The sequence below is a fragment of the Nerophis lumbriciformis genome, linkage group LG08, assembly GCF_033978685.3.
Source record: "Nerophis lumbriciformis linkage group LG08, RoL_Nlum_v2.1, whole genome shotgun sequence".
Classification (NCBI taxonomy): domain Eukaryota; kingdom Metazoa; phylum Chordata; class Actinopteri; order Syngnathiformes; family Syngnathidae; genus Nerophis; species Nerophis lumbriciformis.
In genome coordinates this window covers 46,623,371-46,641,567 of record NC_084555.2, presented here as the reverse complement: position 1 = coordinate 46,641,567, position 18,197 = coordinate 46,623,371, and the positions used below count along the sequence as shown (strand labels likewise).

Genomic DNA, 18,197 nt, shown 5'->3' with positions numbered 1-18,197 from the left:
CCAAGCACGCGGCACCAGTTGCCATTGTTTCCAAATGAGCGAACGATCATGGAATCAGCCGGAGAAAAATCGCAAACGAGTCTTAAACCGAAAAGAAAACTGCAGTCATTCCGTGAAGAATATTCAAAAGCCTATCCGGGAATAATTATCCGTTCCAAAAAGGGTGAAAACTACGCGAATTGCACCTCGATCGGACACGGAGGAATTAGCGATGTAAAAGACCACGTTGGGACAAAAAAACACAAGTCTAATGCCGTTGCTAGCGATACAAGTGGAAAACTTTCAACGTTTTTCGTCGCCCAAACAGATTCTTTGGATGTGATAAATGCCGAAGTTTTATTTACGGAGGCAATAATTGAGCATGGACTTCCAATCGACTGATAGAAAAAGTGATGGTTTTAGCAACATTTTAACCTGTCTGAATGCTAATAATAATTTTGCGTATTTAATTTGACTAAAAATTGGAAAACAACAACCTCGTTATCAATGAAGCAAATTGAGCGCATCAAACACTTTAATGTTAAAATACTGAACAGATGTTTATTGGGATAAGGTAAACATCTGTTCAGTATTTTAACATAAAAGTGTTTGATTGTGAGGCAATAAAAGCCACAAAATGCAACGGGTCCATCAGACCCACAAAAGCTGGCTGAGTAACAACAATATGAACATTACACAAGGGTTAAGAAAGGGAACTGAAGGGTGTGTCCAACTATCGTGGGATTACACTTCTCAGCCTGCTCGGTAAGGTCAATTCAGGTGTACTGGAGAGGAGGCTATGCGAATTCAAGAGGAGCAGTGTGGTTTATACTTATGTACATGTGCTATTTTTAGTTTTAGGACAAAACTGAATTTATTCTATTTTGGAATTAGGCTGTAACATAAAAAAATGTGGAAATAGTGAATCGCTGTGCTACTTTCTGGATGCGGTGTAAATTCGGATGGTGAAACCACAATTGTCCCATTGACTCAATGCGTTTGTCTCCTGTTCTTTATCCCTCAGAGTCTCCCGAGATCCAGCCAAAGTTCGTGAAGGGCAGCAAGCGATACGGCCGCCGCTCCGCGCCCGTAATCGTCGACGCCAATTCAGACTTGTGCGAGGACGAGGCCGATTCCGAACACCCCGATCAGGGCCATGTCGCCAAGGACAACTATGACTCAGCCATTCCGAGAAAGCGCGAGGTAAACGCAGCACACGTGAGGATGCCGCCCTTATCGACCGCCGTCCTTGTACGGAACCGTATCTCTCTGAGCTGGCTGGCGAGGTGTTATTCTTAGCTAATCAGCTTAGCGGCATGCATGTGTCGGAACCTGGAACGTTTGACTTTTCACTGCACAACAATGTTCAGTAGCGCAATTATGTTAGTATGTCTTATGTTTAGTATTCAGATCCGAGATGGTGTCCATTGTCACACTGGTTTCTCAGTTGAGGAATTTTTAGGCCCAAGGGGAGGTTGCTTTATTTACCTGTGCCTGCATGTGACACCTGTGGCGAAAGTGCAAACAGGTTGTTGGTGTTGCTCCAGTTTTGCTGAGCTTGTTGATCTTCCTGCATATAATCCGTCTCTCCCTGTGCTGACAGAGCACCAGTGCAGACAGATGCAGGCAGGTCTTAAGCGCCAGCGTTGAGTTTACTTGATTGTTGAAGTGACTAAGCTTGTGGTTTGATGTTTCCTTAAATGGGAACTGCACTTCTTTGCTATTTTGCCTATCACATACCTGCCAACTTTTCCGGTTTTCCCGTAATTAGTACGGTTTTCATCAACCTATTCCGGGTTGCGGTTGCAGTGATAAAAAATACGTTTTTTCATTAATTAAAAAAAATTTTTTTTTTAAAAGTTTTATTCACGAAATCGCGTAACAACAATGACAATTGACACTGCTTCCCGTAACTTCCTATCGAGCCATTCCGAATGCCATGCGCGAGGCTATTTATAGCACCGCTGCCAAGCATGAGGCACCAGTTGCCATTGTTTCCAAACGAGCGAACGATCATGGAATCAGCCGGAGAAAAATCGCAAACGAGTCTTAAACCGAAAAGAAAACTGCAGTCATTCCGTGAAGAATATTCAAAAGCCTATCCGGGAATAATTATCCGTTCCAAAAAGGGTGAAAACTACGCGAATTGCACCTTGTGCAGACAAGATTTTTCGATCGGACACGGAGGAATTAGCGATGTAAAAGACCACGTTGGGACAAAAAAACACAAGTCTAATGCCGTTGCTAGCGATACAAGTGGAAAACTTTCAACGTTTTTTGGATTTTAGCCACAAAAAGGTAATGACACCAATGTTATCTATTGGAATTGTTTAGTACTGTTATACTGTTAAAAGTGTTTATACTATTTATGCTTTCAAGTCCAAGTTAAAGAAATCTTGTTAAATGTTGACAGCATAACTACCAAAATGCAGAAGTATGTCCTTAATATTTTTGCAGTGCTATTTCTGTTGAAAAGTTAAAATGATTACATTAGAGATGTGATGTGCCACTTTTCAAGTGTCTGATGGCTTAAATTAATTTTCATTAATTTTTCATATTTTGAATTCTTTTGAAAGGCTTACAAAAAAACTACATTTGAATTGTAATTCCATGCTATTGACAGGACTATTAATTTTAATGAAGTTAGCTTACCATGTTTACAGTATGATAATTGTGATAGAAATGTGAATTTTAGGCACAGAATATTTTTTACAATTGAACAAGGCAGTAGATTATACAAGCTTGGACAGAAAGTTAATAATGACACCAATTTTTTTTTTAATGGAATTGTTTAGTACTGTTTTACCATTTGTTTACTGTAAAAAGTGTTTATACTGTTTATACTTTCAATTAACAAATTGAAGTCTTGTGAAAGGTTGACAGGATAACTGGCATTAACTGTCAAAATAATTTCAAACTATTGAAGTTAGCTTACAGAATAAACATGTCAATCAACCCATATGATTTTTGCTGTAATATTTTTGTTTTGAAAAGTCACTGTGACTGATAGAAAAGTGATGGTTTTAGCAACATTTTAACCTGTCTGAATGCTAATAATCATTTTGCGTCGGGGGGCGAACCTGAACCCCCCACCAGGACTTTGTCCTGGACCTACCGGGGCCTGCGGCCCCTGGACCCTGGCTACTAGGTTTTTCTGATTTCAAAAGTTGGCAGGTATGTTGTTGAAGTGACTAAGCTTGTGGTTTGATGTTTCCTTAAATGGGAACTGCACTTCTTTGCTATTTTGCCTATCATTCACAATCCTTATGTAAGGCAAGAACACATACAGTACAGGCCAAAAGTTTGGACACACCTTCTCCTCATTCAATGCGTTTTCTTTATTTTCATGACTGTTTACATTGTAGATTGTCACTGAAGGCATCAAAACTATGAATGAACACATGTGGAGTTATGCACTTAACAAAAAAGGTGAAATAACTGAAAATATGTTTTATATTCTAGTTTCTTCAAAATAGCTACCCTTTGCTCTGATTACTGCTTTGCACAGTCTTGGCATTCTCTCGATGAGCTTCAAGAGGTAGTCACCTGAAATGGTTTTTACTACAATCTACAATGTAAATAGTCTTGAAAATAAAGAAAACACATTGAAGTGAGGTGTGTCCAAACCTTTAGCCTGTAATAATAATAATAATAATAATAATAATGGATTAGATTTATATAACGCTTTTATAGACACTCAAAGCGCTTCACAGAGAAGTGAGAATTGTTGCGTTTTGGACCAGTTGTTCCTCCCAGGGAATTCAAGTCACAAGTCGCTCCCAAGCTCTTTACGACACTTAAAGCTGAGTTGAAAAACCACCAGAGACAGAATATTGGCAAAGCTTTGCAGATATACATTTGAGACCAGTCCAGCATAGAACATTCTATCGCGCTGCCAAAAATGGTCTGTCTCCCCGACCCCAAAACCCTCTCTCCTCTCTCCTCTCCCTAGTTAAAACACATGCTAGTCAAAACACATTCCAAAGAATTCAAGGTTAACACACACAGTTTACTTGCAGAGAAACAGAAAGAGAATAAATGGAAAACACGAGCTGTTTTCAAATATGACTATGAAAGAAAATAAGTAACACTAAAATTCGGATATATGTAAATATCTGCCTCCGACAGAACCCATCATTCATTCACACCAGGTGGTGGTAAGCTACTTTCGTAGCCACAGCTGCCGTGAGGTAGACTGATTGAAGCGTGGCTGCCAGTTTGCGCTTACAGCCCTCCGACCACCACTTATCATTCATCATTCATTCACCAGTGCGAGCGGCACTGGGGGCAAGGGTGACGTGTCCTGCCCAAGGACACAACGGCAGTGATTTGGATGTTATGAGGCGGGGAGCGAACCTGCAACCTTCTGGTTTCTGCCACAGCCGCCCCCAATATTACAGCATTTTACAATACAAAAGATCAATTGGCGACTAAAACCCCTATCAAAAGGTCTCTCGAGTCACGTGACGGACACATGGTGGAACGTTAGATGTACAAACTCACACCAAGCGTTCACACAACATTCTGGACTTTGTGATCAAATATTTCAAACCATGTCCTTAACAAAGATTACATGTCAGATTTGGTTTAAACACATACCGGTACATGCATATATTACCATGTAGGTTTTTCTTTTTTTTTATGCATTCTTACTCGTAAACAAATGCGAGCAAAGTTTGGCTAACAATGGAGCCAATGAGAGTCGCTCTATTCCGCCTATAAACTGCTTGAAAAAACATCCAAAGGCCTTCATTATCGTTTTATATAAGCAAGTATATATGTAATGTAGTAACAGGCACATTCACCCCTTTTGTGTGAGTGGGTGTGTATGAGTGTGAATGGGGGAGGGAGGTTTTTTTTGGGGTTGATGCACTAGTTGAAAGTGTATCGTGTGTTTTTTTCTATGTTGATTTAATAAAAAATAAATAAAAAAAAAACAGGCACATTCATAATAACCTGTAATATTTACATATTTTGTTAATTTTAAGCATACGGATACATCACAACATTCGCTTTTTTTCACTTTTCCGGTCAACAACAATAAACATACTATTCATGGGAGACAACAAAGACTACTTTGGGACAAATGATGATCCAGAACCTTATATTTTTGAGCCTGAATATACAGAGGATGATCTACATCAGCGGTTCCCAAACTTTTTGACTCAGGGGGTTGCATTGGGTTAAAACAATTTTGGCCGGGGGCTGTGTGTGTGTGTGTGTGTGTGTGTGTGTGTGTGTGTGTGTGTGTGTGTGTGTGTGTGTGTGTGTGTGTGTGTTTGTCTGTGTGTGTGTGTGTGTGTGTGTGTGTGTGTGTGTGTGCGTGCGTGCGTGCGTGCGTGCGTGCGTGCGTGCGTGCGTGCGTGCGTGCGTGCGTGCGTGCGTGCGTGCGTGCGTGCGTGCGTGCGTGCGTGCGTGCGTGCGTGCGTGCGTGCGTGCGTGCGTGCGTGCGTGCGTGCGTGCGTGCGTGCGTGCGTGCGTGCGTGCGTGCGTGCGTGCGTGCGTGCGTGCGTGCGTGCGTGCGTGCGTGCGTGCGTGCGTGCGTGCGTGCGTGCGTGCGTGCGTGCGTGCGTGCGTGCGTGCGTGCGTGCGTGCGTGCGTGCGTGCGTGTATATATATATATATATATGTCTTAATAAGGTTATCCAAAAAATAGTGCTCGATACCGTAGTAGAGCGCAATATATGTATGTGTGGGGGAAAAAAAACAGAAAAAAGACCATATATTTTTTTAACCGTTTTCCCAACTCTAAATGGGTGAATTTTGGCGAATTAAACGCCTTTCTATTATTCGTCTCGTTGTGACGTCACATCGGGAAGCAATCCGCCATTTTCTCAAACACAGAGTCAAATCAGCTCTGTTATTTTCCGTTTTTTCGACTGTTTTCCGTACCTTGGAGACATCATGCCTCGTCGGTGTGTTGTCGGAGGGTGTAACAACACGAACAGGGACGGATTCAAGTTGCACCAGTGGCCCAAAGATGCGAAAGTGGCAAGAAATTGGACGTTTGTTCCGCACACTTTACCGACGAAAGCTATGCTTCGGCAGAGGTGGCAAGAATGTGTGGATATCCTGCGACACTCAAAGCAGATGCATTTCCAACGATAAAGTCAAAGAAATCTGCCGCCAGACCCCCATTGAATCTGCCGGAGTGTGTGAGCAATTTAGGGACAAAGGACCTCGGTAGCACGGCAAGCAATGGCGGCAGTTTGTTCCCGCAGACGAGCGAGCTAAACCCCCCTGGATGTCTTGGCTCACACCGTCCCTTATGCCACCGAAGATGATCAAGAGAAGAATATCGACCCTAGCTTCCCTGGCCTGCTGACATCAACTCCAAAACTGGACAGATCAGCTTTCATGAAAAGAGAGCGGATGAGGGTATGTCTACAGAATATATTAATTGATGAAAATTGGGCTGTCTGCACTCTCAAAGTGCATGTTGTTGCCAAATGTATTTCATACGCTGTAAACTTACTTCATAGTTGTTAGTTTCCTTTAATGCCAAACAAACACATACCAATCGTTGGTTAGAAGGCGATCGCCGAATTCGTCCTCGCTTTCTCCCATGTCGCTGGCTGTCGTGTCGTTTTCGTCGGTTTCGCTTGCATACGGTTCAAACCGATATGGCTCAATAGCTTCAGTTTCTTCTTCAATTTCGTTTTCGCTACCTGCCTCCACACTACAACCATCCGTTTCAATACATGCGTAATCTGTTGAATCGCTTAAGCCGCTGAAATCCGAGTCTGAATCCGAGCTAATGTCGCTATAGCTTGCTGTTCTATGCGCCATGTTTGTTTGTGTTGGCATCACTATGTGACGTCACAGGAAAATGGACGGGTGTATATAACGATGGTTAAAATCAGGCACTTTGAAGCTTTTTTTAGGGATATTGCGTGATGGGTAAAATTTTGAAAAAAACTTTGAATAATAAAATAAGCCACTGGGAACTGATTTTTAATGGTTTTAACCCTTCTGAAATTGTGATAATGTTCCCCTTAAGGGAGAATCGTATTTTGTAGGTTTTCCTGAGAATCTTAAATGTGTGCTGCGAACATTTTCAAATGTTGACAAAGAACTCTCAGCTGGTCCCCGTCATGGCCGGTGCCCTTTGTCTTATTCCAGCCCAGATGCCTAGCGGCGCTGTTTCGGGGACAATGAATCCGAAGCGTGTCCCTTGGTCCGGTTTGGTTTTGACTAATCAGAGTGGTGACAATGATGCTTGGCTGAGCAGCAGATGGTTAGATGGCTCAGGTTGAAGTTGAGGAGGAGGAACAATGAAAGCCCTCCTCCCCTCCTTGTCCGGGATGCCTCTACACACCATGCGTGCATCAGAACGCCTCTTGCAAAATCTCCATCTGTTCTTCATTCCTTCACTGTGTTGCGTCACAAACGGGAATAGAAGGCCCTTGCCCTGTAGCGTCCTTGCTCTGCCAAAAGTAAAGAAATGAAATGTGTGTCGCTATATACAGTAATAATCAATTATTTTCTGGAAATGAAGCACTATTTTTTTTTTTTTTTTTTACTACCACCCAGTTGACCTTATGACTTCACCAGGGGCCCGTGCCTTCCCAAAGGCCCCTTTTGTGCTCTTTGTCAGCCCCCCACTCCCCGTCTTATATTAAACCTAAACTCAAGTTAAAACCTACAGAAGCAGCAGCTGCAGGACATTTAGCCAGCTGAGTTTGTTCCATGCCCTGAGGTTTATTTATCACTTGCATGACTTGTAAGCTCAATTATTAATTATTATTAGACTCACTGGCTCACTAGGTATGGGTAGTGTTCCTAGTACCCGGTACCAACTTTTGTGTGTTAATAGGGGGTTAATTGTTTGATAGTAGTATTTTATTTTTTTATGTAACATTTTAAAATGAGCTGATTATAATAACTGTGCTGTCCAGTCTTTATATCTTGTTTTCTTACACCATTTGAGTATCGATTGCAATGCTGTTTTAATCCCGAGACGTTAGGTGGCAGTACTGTATATGCTATATATGGTACGCTGTCTAACTAGGAAGTATCTTTTTCCAGGTTGGAATTTCCAGAATGTGTTATGTTGCACCCTACAAAGTATTTATACTAGAAGTATTGTACAAACCCCAAAACCAGCGAAGTTGGCATGTTGTGTAATTCGTAAATAAAAACAGAATACAATGATTTGCAAATCCTTTTCAATTTATATTCAATTGAATATACTGCATACTTGCCAACCCTCCCGGATTTTCCGGGAGACTCCCGAAATTCAGCGCCTCTCCCGAAAACCTCCCGGGAAAAATTTTCTCCTGAAAATCTCCCGAAATTCAGGCAGACTCAGGTCCTCCACAATATATAAAAGCGTACCTGCCCAATGACGTTATAACTGTAGAATGATGGAGGGCGAGTTCTTGGTTTCTTATGTGGGTTTATTGTTAGGCAGTTTCATCAGCGTGGCAACAACACACAACAACAGCAGTCACTTTTTTGTATACCGTAAAGCAGTTCGTCTGCCGTAAACAGCAATGTTGTGACACTCTTAAACAGGACAATACTGCCATCAAATGCATTTGATGAAAGCACTTTTGTGCGTGCCACACAGCAATGCATCAGAGAGGGTGTTAAGCATGGTTCGAAAAATAGTGATAGAGAATAGAACAAGGATGGACAATTCAACCCTTAACTCAACAATGAGTAGATGAGTGTTATGTGTGTGTATATGTGTAATTAAATTAACACTGAAATTCAAGTATTTATTTTATATATATATATATATATAATAAAATATATATATAATAAAATAAATATATATATATATATATATAGAATTCACTGAACGTCAAGTATTTCTTATATATATATATTTATATATATATATATATATATATATATATATATATATATATATATATATATATATATATATGAAATACTTGACTTGGTGAATTCTAGCTGTAAATATACCCCTCCCCTTTTAGCCATGCCCCCAACCACGCCCCCGTCCCACCCCGACCACGCCCATCCCCCTCCCCCCACCTCCCGAAATCGGAGGTCTCAAGGTTGGCAAGTATGATATACTGTAAAGACAAGATATTTAATGTTTGAACTGAGAAACTTAATATATTTTTGCAAATAATCATGAACTTAGAATTTAATGGCAGCAACACATTGCAAAAAAATTGACACAGGGGCATGTTCACCACTGTGTTACATGGCCTTTCCTTTTAACAACACTCAGTATTCGTTTGGGAACTGAGGAGACCAATTTTTGAAGCTTTTCAGGTGGAATTATTTCCAATTCTTGCTTGATGTACAACTTAAGTTGTTTAATGATACTGCGTTGTCATATTTTACGCTTTTTTGCCACTTGTGCCAGCTTTTTTGAAACATGTTGCAGGCAACAAATTCCAAATGAGCTAATATTTGCAAAAAATAACAAAGTTTACCTTTGCAGTCTATTCAATTGAATATAGGTTGAAAAGGATTTGCAAATCATTGTTTTCTGTTTTTATTTACCATTTACACAATGTGCCAACTTCACTGGTTTTGGGGTTTGTACTTATTGCACACGAGTCGTTTTTTTTGTTTTTACTTTTATCTTAGTTGTAGTTTGCATTACTAAATTTGGAGGTGTTGAAATCGCCATGAACAATAGCTAATGCTAAACGTTGTCTGTCTATGGCATAGCTAATGTAAATTAGCATCGAGCTAGCGCATATTGGAAGAGTGGCGCTTTACTTAGAAGCAAGCTTTATTGGTGTTGAAAATTGAAACTGTAAATATGCAAATCAAACTATCAGGTTATGATTAGAGATGTCCGATAATGGCTTTTTTGCTGATATCCGATATTGTCCAACTCTTAATTACCGATTCCGATACCGATATATACAGTGGTGGAATTAACACATTATTATGCCTAATTTTGTTGTGATGCCCCGCTGGATGCATTAAACAATGTAACTTTACCATGAATTGATTAACGTGGACCCCGACTTAAACAAGTCGAAAAACTTATTTAGTGGTCAATTGTACGGGATATGTACTGTACTGTGCAATTTACTAATACAAGTTTTAATCAATCAATCAAAAACAAGGTTTTCCAAAATAAGAGAACAACTTCAACTCCAGTTATGGAAAAAAAATGCCAACATGGCACTGCCATATTTATTATTGAAGGCACAAAGTGCTTTTTTTTTTTTTAACATGCCTCAAAACAGCAGCTTGGAATTTGGGACATGCTCTCCCTGAGATAATCCTGATACCCACTACAACTATGGGAAATACTATACTTTGACTTTCACATTATTTTTTAATTTTATTTTTTAAACATGCCTCAAAACAACAGCTACTAAAACAATGAAGGCACACAGCTTCAGTCCAGAGTATACTAGAGCATACTTGCCAACCTTGAGACCTCCGAATTCAGGAGATGGGGGGCGGGTTTGGTGGTAGCGGGTGGTGTATATTGTAGCGTCCCGAAAGAGTTAGTGCTGCAAGGGGTTCTGGGTATTTGTTCTGTTGTGTTACAGTGCGGCTGTTCTCCCAAAATGTGTTTGTCATACTTGTCATCTTTGTAAAACATGTTTTTTGTAGAGATGTCCGATAATGGCTTTTTGCCGATATCCGATATTCCGATATTGTCCAACTCTTAATTACCGATACCGATATCAACCGATACCGATACATACAGTCGTGGAATTAACACATTATTATGCCTAATTTTGTTGTGATGCCCCACTGGATGCATTAAACAATGTAACAAGGTTTTCCAAAATAAATCAACTCAAGTTATAGAAAAAAAAATGCCAACATGGCACTGCCATATTTATTATTGAAGTCACAAAGTGCATTTTTCTTAACATGCCTCAAAACAGCAGCTTGGAATTTGGGACATGCTCTCCCTGAGAGAGCATGAGGAGGTTGAGGTGGGCGGGGTTGAGGTGGGGGGAAGGGGGGTAGCAGGGTGTGTATATGGTACCGTCCCGGAAGAGTTAGTGCTGCAAGGGGTTCTGGGTATTTGTTCTGTTGTGTTTATGTTGCCTTACGGTGCGGATGTTCTCCCGAAATGCGTTTGTCATTCTTGTTTGGTGTGGGTTCACAGTGTGGCGCATATTTGTAACAGTGTTAAAGTTGTTTATATGGCCACCCTCAGTGTGACCTGTCTGGCTGTTGATCAAGTGTGCATGGCATTCACTAATGTGTGTGTGAAAGCCGCATTTATTATGTGACTGGGCCGGAACGCTGTTTGTATGGAGGAAAAGCGGACGTGACGACAGGTTGTAGAGGACGCTAAAGGCAGTGCCTTTAAGGCACGCCCCCAATAATGTGGAAATCGGGAGAATGGTTGCCCCGGGAGATTTTCGGGAGAGGCACTGAAATACGGGAGTCTCCCGGGAAAATCGGGAGGTTGAAACAGATACCGATAATTTCCGATATTACATTTTTAAGCATTTATCGGCCGATATTATCGGCCGATATTATCGGACATCTCTAGTTATGATCATGTTGAAGTGAACTTGCTGACATGAGAGGTAGATTATTTAATCGTTTCTACCTTTTTCCTCATATGAATGCTAAATTGCTCTTTGGTTTCTCTTCATCAGCGTTGGAATGCTGTTGAAACGAGCACCGAGGAGTATCAAGCAGAAGGTTTGTACTACCCCCCCCTCCAGAATTTTCTTTTATAACATTTGTCCCAAACTCATGTCGGCCTTTTTTCGTATTTTTTAATTCGATGCAGGCCAGATGCATCTGTGGAACCCAGACGAGCCGAGCACGCCTGGAGCGTCCGTCAAGGCTCCCCGCTTGCAGCATCTCGAGGCGAGGTTTCAAGAGGCCTGTGAGGACTTGGCCATATCGTGGGACGGCTGCGCCCATCACGCTGATCTGCTCGCTCTCTGCGACTGTCTGGGCCTGGAGGTAAGGAAGACAAATGGCGTTTTTTTTCCTCCTGTGTTTTCAAGTGCGACTCTAAATGATCTACTGCTTTCTGTCAGATAAGTGCCGATGTGGTCCAAAGTCTGAACGGTGACAGATGGATTAACGTTCAAGACTTTGTTGCCATGGTTTTAAACTACAGCAAACCTGCCACCCCGTCTGCTTCCACTCCTTACCGGCAGCTTAAACGACACCACTCCACTCAGGTGAGCGTGTGATGTTAAACTTCCTGCTTCCTGTTTAAAGACGGATAGAAAAGTTGGGCTTGAAAGTGTGACGTGGAAACGCAATGCATTGTGGGTCTTGTTGGACTCTGAATCGCTTATTTACAGTTAAAAGTTAAAGTACCAATGATTGTCACACACACACACACACACACACTAGGTGTGGTGAAATTTGTCCTCTGCATTTGTCGACGGTTTAAAAAGTGTCAAAAAAAAAAGAACCGTTGATGGATAATTAGTAATCATACCGGGCGGTATAGCTCGGTTGGTAGAGTGGCCGTGCCAGCAACTTGAGGGTTCCAGGTTCGATCCCCGCTTCCGCCATCCTAGTCACTGCTGTTGTGTCCTTGGGCAAGACACTTTACCCACCTGCTCCCAGTGCCACCCACACTGGTTTAAATGTAACTTAGATATTGGGTTTCACTATGTAAAGCGCTTTGAGTCACTAGAGAAAAAGCGCTATATAAATATAATTCACTTCACTTCATATTCAATCAATCAATCAATCAATCAATGTTTATTTATATAGCCCTAAATCACAAGTGTCTCAAAGGGCTGCACAAGCCACAACGACATCCTCGGTACAAAGCCCACATAAGGGCAAGGAAAAACTCACCCCAGTGGGACGTCGATGTGAATGACTATGAGAAACCTTGGAGAGGACCGCATATGTGGGTAACCCCTCCCCCTCTAGGGGAGACCGAATGCAATGGATGTCGAGTGGGTCTGACATAATATTGTGAGAGTCCAGTCCATAGTGGATCCAGCATAATAGTAAGAGTCCAGTCCATAGTGGGGCCAGCAGGACACCATCCCGAGCGGAGACGGGTCAGCAGCGCAGAGATGTTCCCAACCGATGCACAGGCGAGCGGTCCACCCCGGGTCCCGACTCTGGACAGCCAGCACTTCATCCCTGGCCACCGGACCTGTGCCCCCCCCCCCTCCACAAGGAAGAGGGGAGCAGAGGAGAAAAGAAAAGAAACGGCAGATCAACTGGTCTAAAAGGGGGGCTATTTAAAGGCTAGAGTATACAAATGAGTTTTAAGATGGGACTTAAATGTTTCTACTGAGGTAGCATCTCTAATTGTTACCGGGAGGGCATTCCAGAGTACTGGAGCCCCAATAGAAAACGCTCTATATCCCGCAGACTTTTTTTGGGCTCTGGGAATCACTAATAAGCCGGAGTTCTTTGAACGCAGATTTCTTGCCGGGACATATGGTACAATACAATCGACAAGATAGGACGGAGCTAGACCGTGTAGTATTTTATACGTAAGTAGTAAAACCTTAAAGTCACATCTTAAGTGCACAGGAAGCCAGTGCAGGTGAGCCAGTATAGGCGTAATATGATCACTTTCTTGTTCTTGTCAAAAGTCTAGCAGCCGCATTTTGTACCAATTGTAGTCTTTTAATGCTAGACATAGGGAGACCCGAAAATAATACGTTACAGTAGTCGATTCAAGGAAGGCAGAATAAATAATCAATCCCTAATAGCGACAAAAGCATGTTTTTTTGTGTGTTTTTTTTTCCAAAGTATTTTTATTGTCAGTTTTCTTAATACAAACATATACACAAATAATAAAATAAATGAATAAATAAATAAAGTATGAAAATAAAAATAATGAATGAAGAATTTTTTTTACACAGATTATAACGTGTAAAACAAATACATACCGTATTTTTCGGAGTATAAGTCGCTTCGGAGTATAAGTCGCACCGGCCGAAAATGCACAATGAAGAAGGGAAAAAATATATATAAGTCGCATTATTTGGAGAAATGTATTTTATAAAACCCAACACCAAGAATAGACATTTGAAAGGCAATTTAAAATAAATAAAGAATAGTGAACAACAGGCTGAATAAGTGTACGTTATATGAGGCATAAATAACCAACTGAGAACGTGCCTGGTATGTTAACGTAACATATTATGGTAAGAGTCATTCAAATAACTATAACATATAGAACATGCTATACGTTTACCAAACAATCTGTCACTCCTAAACGCTAAATCCCATGAAATCTTATACGTCTAGTCTCTTACGTGAATGAGATAAATAATATTATTTGATATTTTACGGTAATGTGTTATTCATTTCACACATAAGTCGCTCCTGAGTATAAGTCGCACCCCCGGCCAAACTATGAAAAAAACTGCGACTTATAGTCCGAAAAATACAGTACAAAGGGGCTTAACATATCAGTTGAATGTCCACTTTCATCAATCACATCAATTATGCCAAGACCGATACGTCTTAGGGGGGTTGACTACAGTTTCAGGTATTCCAAGACAGGTCTCCTAACATCACGAAATTTATGTAAGCTACCAGATATCTCATATCTCAGTTTTTCAATGTGGAGGATTCCCACTAGCTCCCTCAACCAGGCTTCAAACTTAGGTGGTGGGTCAGATTTCCACACTCTCAAAATGCATCTCTTTGCTATGACCATACCATCGGCCTCCACTGTGCTAACATTCCGACCCATCTTGTCTAAAGCGTTAGAAATGCCAAGCAAAGCAGTTTCAGGGTCAGGATCCAGATTTACTTTAAAAGTACATGAGAATACCATCTGAAAATCGAACTCCAGAAATCTTGAATCTCAGGGCATAGCCAAAATTGGTGTGCAAGTGTGCCATCAGATCTCTTGCATCTTTCACACAAGGGGGAAGTTTTGGTGAAAGATTTTATGCAACTTAACCTCCGAGTAGTGTAACCTGTGTATACCTTTTGAATTTAATCAATTGTAACCTAACATTGACTGAGCAGTGGTGAATGTCATTTAAAGCTTGTTCCCATATCTTATCTTGGATAGTGATGTTGAGATTATCTTCCCACTTTTGTTTAAATTTAATATCAGGCTGTGCATGTTTGTGTGAGAAAGTGCACACCAAATTTTGAAATCAAGCCCTTTGCTTCTGGTGGGCCAAGCAGGAGCTTGAAGAAAGATTTTTCCTCTGGGAGGGAATCAGATGATGAGATGTTTTGTCTTATGTAATGACCTAACAGTAAATACCTAAACATTTTTTTACTTTGGCAAGTTATACTTATTTTGCAATATTTCAAATGAACAGAGACATTTATCAACAAAAATATCTTTTATAGACCCTATTCAAAAGCATGTTTTTTTTTTCATCATCTTTGTAAAACATATTTTTTGTAGAGATGTCCGATAATGGCTTTTTTGCCGATATCCGATATTCCGATATTGTCCAACTCTTAATTACCGATACCGATATCAACCGATACCGATACATACAGTCGTGGAATTAACACATTATTATGCCTAATTTTGTTGTGATGCCCCACTGGATGCATTAAACAACAAATAAATCAACTCAAGTTATAGAAAAAAAAATGCCAACATGGCACTGCCATATTTATTATTGAAGTCACAAAGTGCATTTTTTTTTTAAACATGCCTCAAAACAGCAGCTTGGAATTTGGGACATGCTCTCCCTGAGAGAGCATGAGGAGGTTGAGGTGGGCGGGGTTGAGGTGGGGGGAGGGGGGTAGCAGGGTGTGTATATTGTACCGTCCCGGAAGAGTTAGTGCTACAAGGGGTTCTGGGTATTTGTTCTGTTGTGTTTATGTTGCGGTACGGTGCGGATGTTCTCTCGAAATGTGTTTGTCATTCTTGTTTGGTGTGGGTTCACAGTGTGGCGCATATTTGTAACAGTGTTAAAGTTGTTTATACGGCCACCCTCAGTGTGACCTGTATGGCTGTTGACCAAGTATGCATGGCATTCACTTGTGTGTGTGAAAAGCCGTAGATATGTGACTAGGCCGGCACGCAAAGGCAGTGCCTTTAAGGTTTATTGGTGCTCTGTACTTCTCCCTACGTCCGTGTAAACAGCGGCGTTTTAAAAAGTCATATGTTTTACTTTTTGAAATCGATACCGATAATTTGGAAACCGATACCGATAATTTCCGATATTACATTTTACATCATTTATCGGCCGATAATATCGGACATCTCAAATTTTTTGCAAAGCTTTCTTCTGTGAAGTGGCGGTGTATACGCTGTGTGCTCTCCCCTCGCTAGGGAAGGGTCAGAGATGGTATTATTCGTAGTTGTTTTTGCTTCATGTCATGAAGAGATACAACTTCAAAATTTTGAAAGTCTCTTTCTCAAAAGTGGAGATATGATAATTTTTTTCTGACCACATTTGGTGGTGATGAACATATTTCCGTTCTGAAATATGCCACTTTTACGCAATAGGGAACCTTTTTAAGCACAGCAGTTTAGTCTCATGCTGTTGGTTATCCCCTCAGCCCTTCGACGAGGTGGGCCGCAGAATCGCCACGCCCTCAGCCCTGATAGGCACCATCGGCACGCGGCTCTTCTCCACCCTGGACGACGGCACCGGCTTCACTCCGGTCGAGTCCGTCATGGACGCTTGGATGGAGGAGGGCATTGAAAACAGCACTGAGATCCTGCAGGTGACCAACACTATCTATTTATATGACATCACAGTGCTTATTCAAGGTGTCAGCGGGTCATTAAAAACAAAAACAGAATGCTGGACGACAGCAAAGACTTACAGCGTGTGGAGCAGACGGCGTCCACAAAGTACATCCGTACATGACATGACAATCAACAATGTCCCCACAAAGAGGGACAGCGTCTGCACAACTTAAATAGTCTTGATTGCGAAAACAAAGCAGGTGCGCTAGAGATGCGCGGATAGGCAATTATTTCATCCGCAACCGTATCACAAAAGTCGTCATCCATCCGCCATCCACCCGAACCAACATTTTATCTAAACCACACCCGCCCGCCACCCGCCAGTTGTTATATATCTAATATAGACGATGCAAGGCATTAGTGAGGTTAGAAAGCTTTTGCCTGTTAAAGAAAGGAGACTGATCCAATGTAGCAGAGACATTCAATGCGTGCCACGCATTAATATCTCTTGGCCACGCATTAGTGGCTAAGAGATATTAATGCGTGATAATATTATTTATCATTATTATATTATTGTCATTTCCATTAAGAAAGTGTTGACTATTGTTGCCAATGCCCTCAGATCAGGAGTGCGTTCCTCACACTTTGTGTGCGCAGTTGCAGCAAGCAGAACGAGGCTTTTAAGAAGTTAAAAAAATGTTTTAGAAAGACTAGGCCTATATTTTCGTTAGGTAAAAAAAATGTTCTGAATTTATTTCAATGAATATTAACTTTTTAACGTTATAATGCTCAAATAGGGACGAGGGCGGGGTGCACAGTGAAGCAGTGCACAGTGAAGCAGTGAACAATTTCGCGACAAAGATGAACCTTTATTGATTGATCTGCAGCCATGACAATCTCCATTGTCAACGACAGGCAGGAAAATAAAGATGAACACATAGCCTATGTTGTAGGCATAGGCATAGACTCATACGTTTTTAAGTTTAAATAAAAAAATAAATAAAAAATGTGCCTTAGGCTGTCAATCACGCGCACAAACTTAAATTATACAATAACATATGTATGTCATCTCTATTTAAACAAAAATAAATTAAATAAATAATAATAATAAATGACCTGCAACTTATTGGCCAAGGCAAATAGCTGAAGGGGGGAAATCAAACCCATCAGACTGCACTTTATCATCAAACTTGTATTATAATGAAAATAGACGGTCGCGACAAACAAAGCAGGCTAAATATCCTTACATTGTTGCCAATCGGAGATGCGCTTCACTTGAAAGCGAGGCCAAATAATTATTCACACATAGTAGTATATCTCGAATAGAAAAAAAACACAATAATTAAAAAAAACTTAATTAAAAAAAACGTAATTCCTTTGCATTGTAGTGCGCCCAAACAACACGTAACCATCAAAATTATTTAAAGTTAAGTTAAAGTTAAAGTACCAATGATTGTCACACACACACTAGGTGTGGCGAGATTATTCTCTGCATTTGACCCATCACCCTTGATCACCCCCTGGGAGGTGAGGGGAGCAGTGGGCAGCAGCGGTGGCTGCGCCCGGGAATCATTTTGGTGATTTAACCCCCAATTCCAACCCTTGATGCTGAGTGCCAAGCAGGGAGGTAATGGGTCCCATTTTTATAGTCTTTGGTATGACTCGGCCGGGATTTGAACTC

General features: G+C 41.1%; 1 protein-coding gene across 1 annotated transcript in view; it reads left to right on the top strand.

Moving 5' to 3' along the window:
- The window catches only part of nin (ninein (GSK3B interacting protein)), a 70,433-nt gene that overhangs the window by 10,656 nt on the left and 41,580 nt on the right, over positions 1-18,197 (top strand). The window contains exons 4-8 of the mRNA XM_061969070.1: positions 1,004-1,182; positions 11,553-11,598; positions 11,690-11,868; positions 11,946-12,092; positions 16,384-16,551. Coding sequence (XP_061825054.1) covers positions 1,004-1,182; positions 11,553-11,598; positions 11,690-11,868; positions 11,946-12,092; positions 16,384-16,551 — 719 coding nt within the window. The remainder of the gene's footprint in view (positions 1-1,003; positions 1,183-11,552; positions 11,599-11,689; positions 11,869-11,945; positions 12,093-16,383; positions 16,552-18,197) is intronic.